Source organism: Acyrthosiphon pisum, chromosome A2, assembly GCF_005508785.2.
Source record: "Acyrthosiphon pisum isolate AL4f chromosome A2, pea_aphid_22Mar2018_4r6ur, whole genome shotgun sequence".
Taxonomy (NCBI): domain Eukaryota; kingdom Metazoa; phylum Arthropoda; class Insecta; order Hemiptera; family Aphididae; genus Acyrthosiphon; species Acyrthosiphon pisum.
The window spans coordinates 96,713,713-96,729,576 of NC_042495.1; the positions used below are offsets into that span (position 1 = coordinate 96,713,713).

At 34.8% G+C, this 15,864-nt stretch overlaps 1 protein-coding gene across 1 annotated transcript; it reads left to right on the forward strand.

The window, feature by feature from the left end:
* The first annotated feature begins 6,298 nt into the window (after positions 1-6,298).
* Positions 6,299-12,286, forward strand: LOC100167034 (mediator of RNA polymerase II transcription subunit 15). The gene is made up of 2 exons (XM_001950353.5): positions 6,299-6,564; positions 9,948-12,286. The coding sequence occupies exons 1-2, from the start codon at positions 6,541-6,543 to the stop codon at positions 11,613-11,615; spliced, it is 1,692 nt and encodes a 563-aa protein (XP_001950388.1). The 5' UTR covers positions 6,299-6,540; the 3' UTR covers positions 11,616-12,286.
* Positions 12,287-15,864: the final 3,578 nt, after the last annotated feature.

Genomic DNA, 15,864 nt, shown 5'->3' on the forward strand with positions numbered 1-15,864 from the left:
TTCACGACTAAAAACATAATGCCTAGGTACCTATTTAATATACCAATAGGTAGGCGTACCTATTTAAAATCAAACAATTAGCATACTGTATACCGTTTGTTATTGACAAACGTAAACATGCAGACTAATATACTTATACGAACTATGATAATTATTGTATTATTACAACATTGCTAGTTGAAATTAATGAATAATATTAAAAAAATATAATATTCAAATAATTATCGTTCTAAATGAATATTAATGATATTATTACATACCTACCTAGCTATTATCTACCTATCTATAATATTGTAAATTTCCTCAAATGATATCATAATATAGAAATTATATAGCATACACCTTTATGTGAATTTCGTAATTTTATTTTAAACACAAAAATCGACACTGTCATTTTCAATACAAAATAATAATAATGCTGATAAACGTATATTTTATTTCTCACGCCCAAACGGCGCGAGATTTAAAAATAAATTATTACGAAATATACGAATTACGGTTGACAGATTGCCGAAGTTAACTGAAGACAAATTTCCAGGTTCACGTAATGCAATTGGGTCAACAATTCCTGTTGAATCAACCAAGGCCGAAAATAAATCACAAACAACCCGTACAACCTTTGTATAATACAATGATATTCTGACAACCAAAGACTGAAAAGGAACAGCGAAAGGTGCAGTAGAGCAAAGTATCTAGTCATTTAGTAGAAGTTTATTTCTTACGCTAAAAGTATTGCACGTGTAACGGAACGAACAAAATATGTAACAGAACGCAATTTATACGAAGTGGAGTAAAGAGATACACGAGAAAAAAAAGTGTTTTCTTGAAATGAAAATTAAATATGTTCACATTTTAAGAAACGTTAACAACTTACAATTTTCTTAAGCGTGAAAGATTATTCTTATTTAAAAAGTCTACTCCAATGAATGTATTACGTAAAATCTGTACAACTGCGCTGTTGTATATTTTCTCTGACTAAACTAACATCATTAGTATTATTATTCAAACATATCTTGTTTGTTTAATTTTTTAATTTTAATTAATTATTTAAAAAAAAAAAGTTTTACTTTTTAACGATATTATATGTTATAATTAATTAGGTACCTACCTACTTTTGATCATTTGTAATGATAAACATGAATAATAATATTGTATATTAATATTACAATATATTATCGTCATTCTTTGTAGGTGTAAATTTAAATTAAGTACAGTTGACACTGTTATAATAACGATTGGTTAGTATAGGTACCTACCTATATATGATATAATTTATGTCTATAATAACAATAACACAATATACATTTTTATGTAATGAAAATAGATAAATCAAACGTTTAATCTAATCCTCATGTTATATAATAAATATCATAATATGTAATATATATACGTACCGTGTAGGTATGATAAATCGTTATCTTTCATTGTGTTAAAGTTTCTAATACCAAATTAACGTGTTATTTCTATCTAATGTTAATCTTTATTTAATTTCTCAATGATTTTAACGAACGAAAATTCATAAAATTTTAATTTCACCCACGATACGCAGTTTAATTAAAAATATAATGTATACCTAATACCTACCAAAGTATTCAAATCCGTTCATCTGACAATTTATTGTTATAATAATTTATGGGTAGGTACTACAGATGAGCTATGTTATACCTAACTTTAAGTAATAATGGACATCTTAAAATTATTATAATCGGCAATTTGCTTTGTTTGTTTTGTGAAAAGGGTATCTAAATAACAAGTTAATGCCTTACCTACAACCTATGTACTTAGTTTAAGCTCTGCCGCTAAGGTCTGCAATAATTTCGTGAACTAAACGGTTGTTCGTGTAATGAATAATTCGAAAAATTAGTCACCGTTTTTACACTAAAATTTGACTGGTGTAACGTTATTAAAGTAAGTTAAACATATATTATTATTAGTCATTAATTATTTATTTAACTTTAACACATTAAAGATTAATCTTATTATTTCGAGAGTTGTAACTAGTAATAGTATTAAAATGCGTTTACACACAATGCGCACTTTCATTAATGGTTAAGCAGTATACCTCAATCAATTTAAGAATGGAAATTATAAATATTATTTTGCCTCGATATTTTGTATTGTCATTAAAAGTCAATTGAAAAAAAATGTAATTACACAACATATGTATTTATAATGTCAACAAATCGACTGGTATTTCGAACAACAGAATATTGCTCAACGCCCTAACCACTCGACTGTAAATTCGATTTAAACGCGAAAACTTACAGGTACCTGCAACTCAATAAGTATAATATTATTATATTTGTATTGTTACAAAAGTTATGTATTACGGCACGGCAATATTATCATGCCGAGCTTAAAAGATGTATTACCTCTTTTGGTCATTAATATTGTGTTTAGATTTTTAAAATACAGTTTTCCTATGATAATATATTATTACGGAGCGATTATCCATGAAACGGGGACGTCGTGGAGGTGAGACATTTTGTTATGGACATTTTAAAATCGACGAATATGAATCAATATTGTCGAGCTTATGGGTACCTAACCTATATTATAATGCATAGAATAAAACGCACGCGTCTATAACGACGTATTTCGTATTATATTATTATAATACCTATACTTAGAGTGGATAATTTTCGATAATACGCAATATTGCATAACAAATAAATATTATTATGTAGATCGCCGTCCGGATGAGGTAGGCAGTGCCAAGCCATATAATAATCGCCGCGATAAGACCCGAGGGGCTGTGCCGCAACCACAACTATAATAATATGTAGACTCAATAATTATAATTAGTGAGTCATAATTCAATTTGGCATTTTCCTGTAATATTTTCCGTCCAACGAGTCATAAAACGGCGTGGGGCCTTTATAATATATTTTTTCGCGTGACGATTTTAATATGATATACATGGTAGGTATAATATAGTGACTAAACTATATTATAGAACGGCGTTATCAGCTATCTGGAGATCTATCTCCAGATCTGGTATACCTACGTTGTACTTGTACCAGTGTCAGATTAATACCGGATGGGGGAATACGAAAAGATTAAAAATATTTCAGACAAGACACCCCTAGAGTTATACCAAATACAGTTATCATTTAACGCATATCGAAATAAAATGTTAATATTATATTAATATATTATTTTACTTTTCCGATGACCTGCGGTAGCGGTACACGCGGTACAAGCAGACGAGACTAAATCGACACACATAGCTGGTCGAAGAATTATTATTATACATTTGTACATTTTGCAGTAAAGAAATCAAACTATACCTATATATGGTGTGGGAGTTGTGGGACTCCGCAATATTACATATAACAAATGTGTGACACATGTGTCTGCAGGGATTTTTAGATAAAAATGAATGTTGCTTTGTTCGTTTGTCCTCGATAGACTAAAAAACTACTGGACCATTTCCAATAACAGTTATATTATAATAGGTTCCTCGAGACTCGGAGGATGTTAATAGCTTATTTTTTCAATCCCTATATCGGATGCTTTAAGGTGGTTCACACATGGGTTTAGTTTTAGATAACGGAAATCAAATATTTTTTTGTGTCAATTTAATGGTTGTCATTGGTAACAACTTACTGATTACTACATAACTTTATTAAAATAAATTATTAAAAATATGGCATTTAAAAAGGTTTACAAATATTATATTTAAAAAAAAAATACAAATCTTAAAATATTAATATTTCAAATAGGATCATATTATGAACACAATTACAATGATCACCTACTTTTATGATTTACTTTCTTAATTCTAGACATATTAAATAGGTACTAACCTTAACGATATTGGATTTACGTCGGCTTTTAAGCATTCGTTGAATCTGTCTCCAGTTGTTTGTGTTAACATAACAAATGTGTCCAGAATTAAGAAGTGGGTAATCATAAAATTAACTATTTTAATTGTGTGTGTAAGATATTGTATTATATTTCAACTGAAGCGAAATGATGAAGATAGAAATTAGGATTAAATAAGATAGATTCATTTTTACTTGTTACCTGGCCAAAGTCGGTTGATAAGGCTAGCTCATAATATATTTTATACATATTAATAATAATAAAATATGAATACTAATATAGTGTAATGTAAACCATACCTTTACCCCACGCAGCAACCCTCTTTCGAAAATCCATAGTATACTGCAACGCACCGTCAACTGTGAAACGTCTGAACATCAATGCAGTATATAAATCAAAAGAGAACCTGCGTTCCGAGAAAATCGATTTTCCCGAGATTTTGCACAACGTTGAATCCCAAACGAGCTATAGTGACGGTAATTGTATTTTGCTTCCATAACCTCATATACGGCTTGAAGGTTACCATTGTACAGTGAAATTTCTAGATATACCGGACAATCTCAGTAGCTAACCGCTATTCTGCAAAGGGTTCAGTTTGTACCTTATTATTTTGTAGTTTGAAAAAGGTCAGAGGTGTCCGTTAGTGGACGTTTTACTGTATATTACGTTTATTATTATATATTCTACAAAAACACTTCATAATAAGTACATAAAATACATATCGCAGTATATTATTCTTAAATTTTAACAAGTTTAGTTAAAAATTGGTATATATTTAATTATAGAACTCTGCGTCTCTTCTACAAGCTTTGATTTTTGGACATATCATCATTTCAAATTCATAATGTTATATTTGGCGGTTTATTATAATATTATGATGATAATATAATATAATTTATTACAATATTATTTATAGAGAGACGGAGAGTGCTACATCGTTGCGCGCGAGAACAGCTAAAATCGTACGACTGATTTGTGCGGCACTCCGACCGCAAGAGTCTATCCAAATTACAATTTCGTAAGTCCATCGCGATATTATATTTTTAACTTATGCCACCATGGACGTTGTCATATTTCTGTAATAATAATATTATAATATTGTAGTCTACAACAGACGAATTCGGTCGCGCGCATAATATCAACTCTGCTGCAGAGACTTGGTGCGACGAGTACCTATATATATATTATTATTGTTATATTTCGTCGTGGTGCCGTCGAACAATGCGTATTAGAGGTACACTATACAATATACATAGATAGGTATGTGTAATATGAAAACGACAAAAACAATGTAACGTATTGACGCTTAGACTCGGACAAAGGACTGCGAGCAAAACAATAAATCGACGTTAAATGAACTTTACAGCGTGGTGTGCGAACCCGTTACCGGGTCTAAACGCCATCCCGAGGGCAATTGATATTATTCACCTATAACATACCGCCCGTACGATATTATTATATTGTTGCAGTCTGGTAGTCATTAGGTATGTCGGTATGTGCCAAGCACAGTAAAATAAAAATTATAGTTAAAGGTATGGTAAATAATAAACCATGATGCATTTTCGTATGTAACATTATACGATCAGGTATATACATGGGTGGAGATCTTGGCAAATATTAATTGGAGGACTTAACGCTCAAATATTCAATAATAAGCCACCCACACCCCCAAATAATTTACCTATAATGATAATCATTAAAAATAACAGTTTTCTTAATGGCTGCGATGAAGTTTCCTGACAATTTTCGCTGTATAGTATGTATGCCTACTATATTATACAGTTTCTGCGATTACCTATTTACAAATCACATTACCTAAAAACTAAAGTCATTGGTTATCAAAATTTATTTTGAGCACGAAAACGAGAATCGTATCTTTTTTTGTATTTGGCGAAAAGTGCTGTGGCGGAAACGGTCAATATATAATTTTTTGGTACCGAACACAGGCCGGTTAGGTATACGACGACGATAGCGCAGCATTCCTAGAGTTTCAGGTTTGTGTGCCTTGGAGAGATTATACCATCGTGATCTAATTTTCGATGGATATATAACATTATACCTACCTAGTACCTATCCTTGCCTACCGGTTTCGGTCGGACAATATACCAATTAATCCGTACTATATATCGCATTGCAGACGTTCGACATATTTTATATACATAAGTAGGTATATAATGTCATGTCTATAACGTCCGTGTTGCGCAAACCGAAACTTCGGACACGTCTCGCGACTGTTACGCGACACGGAGGAGGTGCTCTACAGAAGTTGGATGCGGAGAGATTCGCGTGATCCGCAGGAGATTCGGCAGGAGTAGTACCCGCACACGACAAACTACGTATCCACGAGACGACGATGACGTCGATGACGACAGCGATGACGACGACGATGTTGCGGTTGCGATGTTGTGTGCGAGAGCGGCGGTTTCGGCCCCGAGACTACGCGGCGGCGGGGGAAAGTTATAAAACCCACTCGGCACCCGCTCGGCCGGTCAGTGTGCGCCACTGAATAAGACGATCGTTTAAGGACCATACGCGGACCTCTCGCCGCAGTGCCTTCCACAGTGCTGCAACGCGCGTGTATTATTCGCTGCAGAGTTATTATTTTTGATTTTTCGACACACAGTTTAAAAAACAAAAATAATTTTACAAATTTTTCACTCGAAGCGCGTATAGGTATATTATTTCAACGACCTGCACGGTGCCGCCGACGCGATGAAGTGCACGACATACCTCTTGGTGAGTAAACCCGTCTCATAATATTATATTATAATAACATACGCCATGTCATCGACTGGAAAACGATTTTCCCGGCCGTGTTTCGATATCGTATAAACTAATAATATCATATTATTACCGTTTACTCTTTTCGAGTTGGGCCGAAGCGCAGTGTGCCACCGATTTTTTTAAAATATGATCGATTCTTGTTTTAATTTTACGTCGGGCAAGCTTTAATACTATATGGCACGTCTTTGTAAAATATATAAACATTTTGTCCGAAAGAAACAAACACGACCGTGTTGAGCTTTGGAATTTTAATTTCACATCATATTACTTGTAATACTTATTAGATACTTACCTGCAACGGGACGCACGACGACGTACTATATCTGTTTAAGACTTCTTTCGGGTGATTTAATATTCTGAATACGTCATACTTTCAGTGTAATGAGTTTTTTTTCGACTCTATATTCTCGTGCAATGTCATCGCCGTATCTAGTGCAAATATTATGTACATTATATTTGACTTGTCACTCGATATAATATACGTTTTGTTGTAGTCGTCGTATGGACGATAAGAACTCGCAAGGTACGCTGAAAGAGACATATTATTATAGTAATACAGCAATGATAATATATGATATCGCACCGGAGATTACGTACGACGGCACGACGATGAAAACAAATGGTTTTGTCTTCGATCCTACTCAAAAGATCGATACGTCTTGTATTAGCTACACACTATTCCTTAGACGTCATAATATTATCTTTTACGGACATGTAAGACCCATAGAGTAAATTGCTCTATGGTAAGACCTTGATACATCATCATCGTCCAAGTGTATCGCGTTCTATGGGTTCGGATCGCCCCGTGAGGTTGTCAATTAGGCTCATATTATAACATTATCTGACCAGATAGTTACTCAGCATGTTCCTTTCATGTCGGTCATGTCCGAAGGAAAGAATAATAATAATACCATCGTCACGAACCTTGAGATGAAAACGAAAATCTATTTATTTTTATTATTTTCCCGCGACCGCGGACACTCACAAGTACGTGCTTTATTATACACACGAATCGTACGTTTATTATTTTTATTATTATTATTATAATATTTTTTTTCCCGTCAACAGTCCATTTTAAATTGTTCGGCGGTCATTGCGCAATCCGACCACCGATGGATGGTACAATATTATAATACGCTTTATAGTACGTGTAACTCTATACAATAACGTCTCGATATATCGTACAACAATATAATAATATATGTATTTAGTATTTCTATTTTTCGAAATGATATAACGTCTGACCACTACAAGCAGTATTATTATCATCATCATTCAGCTTTACTCGTAGTGATTTCGGAATAGTCGCGCGGCTTGTTGAGCAGTTATGGCCTATGGGTATACATTTCGGGAGGGAAAAAATGATTGAATAATGTATAACACAATTATTTTTTTCGAAAATCGAATTAACATAATATCGAACGTTTAATTGCCGACGGACCGGAACACAATAATAAGCACAGTGCGCACTGCAGACGTGTGTGTGCAACTTTCACTAATCGTTATCTAGGCTTATATTATGTTGTATTTTTTTTTTTCATTTTACCTTTGCTACCATCTACGTCCGTCATCGTGCACACACACAACAAAGACATATGGAGTTATTATACAACACCATCAATAATAATAACGATAACGGTAATGGTAATACGATAACAATAATTATTATTGTTACATTACAAAACAACGGTCCGTAACGTTTCTGGCGCTATTCGGTGGAGCGGTCGGCGGAAACGTCTCTGTGCTTATACGTTTTTTACATACATTAGAGATGTGTTTTTTTACCGGTGTCATTGTACTATTGTAGTAGGTACGCAGTAAATTTTTCCGACTTTTTTCGTACAACTCAAAAGTCAAAACAGTGTTACGTTACCCGTTTTAATTATTAGGTAATATTGTAATCGAATACGATTCGTAACACCCAATAACTACCTACTTAGCTATAACCGCTAGTCCCAAAACCGTTTTACGTTTAAACCAAGACTAATAATGACGTTTAAACCAAAACTAATAATTACCATCGTATTATTATTACACACTACTTTAATATTACTACCTAATTGTTATTTGTGATTAAGATATATTTCGAATATTCCGATGACAGTTTTTATATTACATGCCGACGGAATAGTATGTCGAGTAATCACACGCCAATTTATAGTCACGGCTATTCTACCACATTTTTCATACCAACATACCGCGATTTATTTTTACGCAAATCCTTCACATCTAATATACTATAATAATATATTGCAATATACCTTAAGTGTATTATAGGTGCGAGGGATTTTCGTAAAAACGATTTCGTCATAATACTGGTCCGTTTTCTGATCGTTTGACCCATGGCCCTCGGCGTATTTCTCAAAATGCACAAGTCTGACACCTATATACACATTATAATAGATCGTGACATCTATACCGTATATACAGCGTCCTTGACGTTTCGCGTACGCGGGTCACACGCGGTTCACCGTGGGAATATAATGTTCTCGTGGTTCGAACCGCCGTGGGTTTTCCGACACATATATAATATAATATTGTGTTATTACACGCGTTATAATGTATATATATATATATTATAGGTGCCATGATTTATAGCCTGCGAGTGTTATTATTATTATTATTATTATTATTACTATTGCGAGTAGGTTTTTTTGTTTTCGTCCTCTCGGGACGACGTTACGAGTTACGACACGTCTATAATAATAATATCATTATTGCGACGATCCGCAGTGGTCCTCACACCTGGGATGGTCGTGGACGTGGAAAGACTTGTAAGTCGCATCCGCGACTAATTTAGAAAAATGTATACGAAAACTCACATCAGACATTACAGGTCGTACATGGCCGCACGATCGAATCTTATAATATGTGATAAGTTATCATCATAAGACTTTATCAAAACAGTTTTTAAGTTAAATTTATTCAATTCGATCGTATATTGGCGTATCCAATGAAATACGATTGCAAATTTGAAAAGATTTACTATTTGTTTAACGATTCATGGGGGGGGGGGGGGGGCAGACGTACGGCAACACTTTCCGGTATGCTGAAATAGTTCGTCATAAATAGTTTGCAAACATTTCTTCGTTTACTCACCCCTTGGCAACTACCTAACTCCCAGCTCAAACGTAGGTAAATGACTATCGCTTAAATATTATAATTAACCCATCCTTTCTGAATAAATAAAAAAAGACAACCAGTATATAATATTATTACAATAGTAATATGCGTCATCGTAAAATTAAATCGTAACGATTTCAAGCCGATTCAAGAAAATTCAGTTTCTAAAAAAGTATTTTTGTATTAATAATATTTTTCTGTGGTGTTCGCAGGCCGCGTTACTATTGGTAACGCTGTGGTCGACAGATGTGGACAGCAGACGAGTGAACGTGAAACCGGCGGCTTCTGATGACGGTCAACAAGACGACCCGCAGGCCGCTGCTGATGATGAGCAGCAACAGCAACAATTCAAGCCGGTGTTGATCGCGCGCAGGCCGTTGCAACACAGACCGCAGGTGGACATCGAAGCCGAACGGCAACCGGTGGTTGTGGTCAGACAAACGCCCAGGGTGTTGCAGCAGCGAGCCCGCGAACAGCAGCAAGAAGTTGCCGCCGACGAAGAAGAAGAACAGCCGCAGGTGATCATCAGACAGCAGCACCCGTCGACGAAAGCGGGTCCGAGGTCCCAGTCGCCACAGGCTCAGCAGCTCATCCAGCAACGGCTCAAGCAACAGGAACAGCCACAGCAGCAGAAAGAACCGACCGCGCAGACCATCCGGAATTTCAATAAGATGAACGACGACGGTTCGTTCACGTTCGGTTACGAGGCGGACGATGGTAGCTTCAAAGAGGAGACCAGGGGCACAGACTGCGTGGTCAGGGGCAAGTACGGTTACGTAGACCCAGACGGTAACAAACGGGAATTCACGTACGTGCAGGGCAACCCGTGCGACCCGAACGCGGTCAATGCCGAGGAAGACGACGACCAACCGGGAAAACCGAGTGAAGAGGAAAATGTTCCGGCCAATATTCCCGCGAACGCTGGCAGGCCCAAGCCCAAGAAGAACCGGCCGACCACCACCTTGTTCCAGCAGACGTTCGGTGATTTCGAACCACAACCACAGTCGCAGCCGTCTACGACGCCGCGCCAGCCGGGCAGACAGCAGCTGCAGCAGCCATCGTTCCAGGAAAGTCCCAGGAGACCACCCCCGCAGATATTGCCATCGACCACCGCAGCTCCACAACCACAATTCATATCAGGCGCTGGAAACTTAGATTCGGCCATTCGCAACTTGCCGCAACCACCATCACCGTCGGGCAAGGTGCAGCTCCAGTCGCCCACCGGGCCCAACTCAGCGCTGTACACCACCGAACTGGTTTTCGACCCGGCCACCGGCCAGTACAACACGGTCATATTCCAACAGGTGCCCAAACAGCAGGCCGGAATCAACATCAACCAACGTCTGCCCCTGCAAGGAGCTACAGCACCTGCTAGACAACAGCCCCTGCCACAGCAGCAGTTCCGTCCCCAGACCCAGCCGCAATTCCAACAACCGCAGTTCCAACAACCACAACCGCAATTCCGGCCGGCAGTCCAACCGTTCCAGCCGCAGTTCCAGCAGCAGAGACCGGCCGAGTTCGACTTCCAGCGGCCAGCCGCCGGATTCCCAGGAGCCCCAGGACCACAACAGCAATTGGTGCAGCAGCAACAGGCCATGGCGTTCCAACAGTCCCAAAACCTGTTCAGACAACAGCAACAGAAACAGCAACAGCAGCAATCGTTCCAACCGCAGTCATCGCCGCAGTTCTTCCCGCCGCCGTCGCAGCGTTTCGAACCGGCGTCGCAGTTTGCGCCCAAGCAGCCGCAGCGGTTCGAACAGCAACCGGAAGCGCACCAGCAGCAGTTCGTGCTCGTCCAGCCCGGCCGGACGCCCGGACAACAGAGCTTGGCCGCCGGCCAGATCGACGCGTTTCTAAGAGGCCACAACGTGCAGTTCTAGACGGAATAATTTCATATAATATTTCCATTTTGTAAATAACATAATATTAATATTATAATATAATAATAATATTATAGACACAGCGTATAGCCACCCATACTATACATTTTCGCTATACGCCATTCATATATTGTAGGTTACGATAACTATATTATATTATATTATTTTATTATATTTTAACGTAATTTTAATGGTAAAAATATTTTTATTTTCGTTTAAGCTTAATTAATAATGTGCAGCGCGTTATAATGGTATTTTATATATATATATATTATTTTTTCTATGGATTTCGTGCGTAGGAACTATATATAAACGTATATAATATATTATATTTATATTCACACCCGTTTGGCCAAGCAGTTTCACCTGGCGGAGGTGAAAGCCATATAATATAACTTACTGTATGTTTAGCACTTTGCTAAATGCTAGTTTTTTATTATTTTTTTTTTTTGTAACATTAAATTGTCGTAAGATATTATAAAGATAATATTATTATATATTTTAATGTTCCAAAAACAAAATGTGCTCAAAATATACACCTACTCCCAATGTTTGTACATAAATAAACTTTTATATCATGTATCATGTATTATGTATTATGTATTATTATTAATATTATTACATATAATTATATTTGTAATAATGAATAATATAAGTTGTGTGAGAAAAAACGACAGTTTGTTTTCACTTTCCGTTATCATTACATATACCTACCTACTACATATCATTATGCACAAGTATAATATGTATCACTTTCCTGTATTATATTATATGTGTATCACTTCCGCACCGAATCCGGTTTGCTCTACTTCGTGATGCAACCGGCGAGGTTTCTTCGCGTCTTTAATTATTGATAATATCTGACCCAAATCGCAGCTCTGCATTCCATAATAAGAGACCATAACCGACGAAAATGTGTTCGGACACAACTGCTGCAGGCGTGGTGGCCGTAGGTCGCAATTATTACTCATTACAATGCCCATCGGGCAACAAATGAAATGATAATGTTATTATTATAACATCGTTATGACACAATCCGTAGGTTCTTGTACACGGTAGAAGCACTCCTCGACGAGTTTGATGTTTTACTTTTTTCTCGTTTTTTTTTTTTTTTTACCGATCAATACTCACGCCGTGTCTCCTAAACAGAGCAGAGATGTCACGATTATAGAATAAATAATAATAATAATATTATGACGCGGCTTGTGGTGGTGCGAAGGTTAAAGAAAAAAATAATACGCCCGACACATTATGACAGTCATGAATGTGGCTATCAATTTATAAAAATGTAATAATATTATTATTATATACTGATATATACGCCTACCATATATGTAGGTATTACGTTCGAGTGCTGTTGAACGGAGTTACTCAGCCGGAGCAATAAAATAACAATGAAAGCAAAAGCTATTAGAATAAGAGTACTATATGTACTGACACGCTTTGCCTCTTGGATATAATGAAATGGCCGTCACCGTGAACGCGATGGCGAACGTGGGCTGCAATATTAAATACCTAATATAAAAATAAATCCATTATTATATAGAGCTGATACTGCACCAATTTGTTTATATTTTTATTGCGCGTAGGTGAGAGAGCGAGAGAGATGTCGAGTGGGCGAATAGAATATGATTGAAAACTGAAAATTCGAGCTTTTGCGCAATACTAATTTAGTTATGTATCGATGTCCACTACACCGTAATAATCAAATAATAATTGTTCTGTTGCTATTATTAGTTACGTACAATTTTTTTTTCTCGTCGAAATACGCGTATTCAATGTACGCGTGTGAATTTTATTTTAAACGAAATTTCTCGAGAGTTGAGAAAATCACAATTTATATCGAAAGCATTCGGGTAGATAATATGTTCTCCAACGATAATCACTGGATGCAAATATATTCGTAAAAATTATATTTATTCTATATTTTTATCACAGACACTATGTTAATAATATTTATATGATCGTTGATAATAGGTAGAGAAAATTAAAGACATTTCCTTCCCGGGATGTTCGAGAGTTATCTTACTTAGCACATACTATTCAATATAATAGCTAAACAGCTATTATCTAATATTTTACACTTTGAATACGTCATAATATTAACGTTCTTGTTTACGTAGATACGTCATAAACGATATGCATAAACGCCACATTGTAAAGCGATTTCGATTGAAAACCAGGTTTGCGTTTATTTTATATGATTTTTGTGTAAAAACAAAGTTCCGCAATGATGCTTAATATTAATACGGTAGTGAATCTGGTATAGATCAATACACGGAGAGTACGCATAGAAACCCAAACCGACTATTCAAAAATCTAGAAGCGCCGTTTCTGTAGTTATTCAAAAAATAAAAGTTGGTAAAGTTTACGTAAAAAAATACGAAATATGTAAAACCTGAATTTGAAATCAGAGACATATAATACATAATATATCCGTCCGATTTTATGCAATTGTCCTATTTTATATCTACGTCAACTGGTATTCCCAAGTAAGTTTACAATCTCACTCTTTATTCTGACGAACATAGAATAATAAAAAAATTGTTGAAATGTTATTTTCTGTAAGCCATTTGGATGTAACATCGTTTTACCGTTTCTTCTATCCTAGATTCATGCATACATTATACGCGTATCATGGGTATATTTTAAATTCACAACAACCATAATAATAAAAAAAATAGAGATTGGATGTTTTTTAACTCAAAATGTAATCAATTAAATTATACAGAAAATCGTTACAAACTTATTGTTATGTGCTATTTATTTGAGTGAAAAAAAATGTATTTATTATTTAATGGTTTTTTTTTTCTTCTAAAATGCATTTTATTGTTATATTGTATAAGTACTATAATTATAATAGTGACGACGAAGTTTTATTCTATTGTACAAAATTAGTTAAACTATACTGAAATCAATAATTGAATATTTCATAAATCATATTATTAAAATAAAATTGAAGAAGTATTAATTGTACAGGTACATTCAATATTATATTATATTTTTAAAAATAAGTTTGGTGTACGCTTAAAAATTTAAAATTATAAATACACTCCGTTTATCTCTATGGCTTTACCTACAGGTATTTCTTAATTCTTTTCCAGAAATTCATTTTATTTTTCATGCATAACAGTTTTATTAGTTACAAATTTTCAATTAAAATATTAATTTAAACTTTCTAAACCATTAGGTAAGTAGGATTTTTAAAACATGAAAAAGTTATATTTTTACACCATTAAAATTGCACCTATATAGTACCTAAATTGCTTTACTCAAATAAATAACTTTACAGCAATTAAACATAACTGGAATCCTGTAATATTGTTGTATGTATGGTCGGTTATTTTAATTCTTAACATCATAAATAATTATTTTGAAAAGTTTCTATAAACAGTTTTTAAATTTTCTTTTTGAAAATCTACAAATATTCTAACATATTATATTGCCCTTTTTTCATTCTTATAATATTTAGTTAAACCACTATAAATATTTAAATATCATAATATTATGGCAACTTATAATTCTTTATTTTTTTTAAAAAAAAGCACAATAATTTTCTAAGAATATTGATACATCGAATATTAAGGAAAAGCGTTTTATTAAAAGGGGTTAAAAATTTAGATGAGCGGTGGACCCTAAATTTCGAAGGATATAACCCTTGTCACTTGTCAATGTAAACTAACTAAAAAACTTTAAAATAAGAACAATATATAATATAATATATATATACGAAAATATATTCAAAACAACGAGAGTGCAATGTTCGTTATCAAGAAAATTATCCTTCATTATTACATAGAATTTTTCGTATTTACTTATCAAACGTTTTCAGCTAATCAATCGTACATAATAATAATTATTATTATATTACGCATGTAAAAAAAAAAAAACTGAGATTGGTTAGGGTGACAGTGAGTGAGTGAGTGAGTGATTGTGACGACCCCACAGCGTAATTCAATTTCCTTGTCGACACAATAATTATTATTATATTCTGTAATTAAAAAATAACTATCTTCGCTGTGTTCATAATTATAAATAGTGTTGCAAAATTAAATTCAAAAATGAAAAACATTTGTGTGTCAGTCGATAGCATACTTTTTCATATTACCAATCCTCCGACATCAGACACAAGCAATTTAACAAATCCTACATTTCCAAATCAACTATAATCTTCGCATGCGCAGTCAATTACAGCTCATCGATGACAACTCCTAAATAAGTATAATAGATAATAAGTAAAATCATTAGG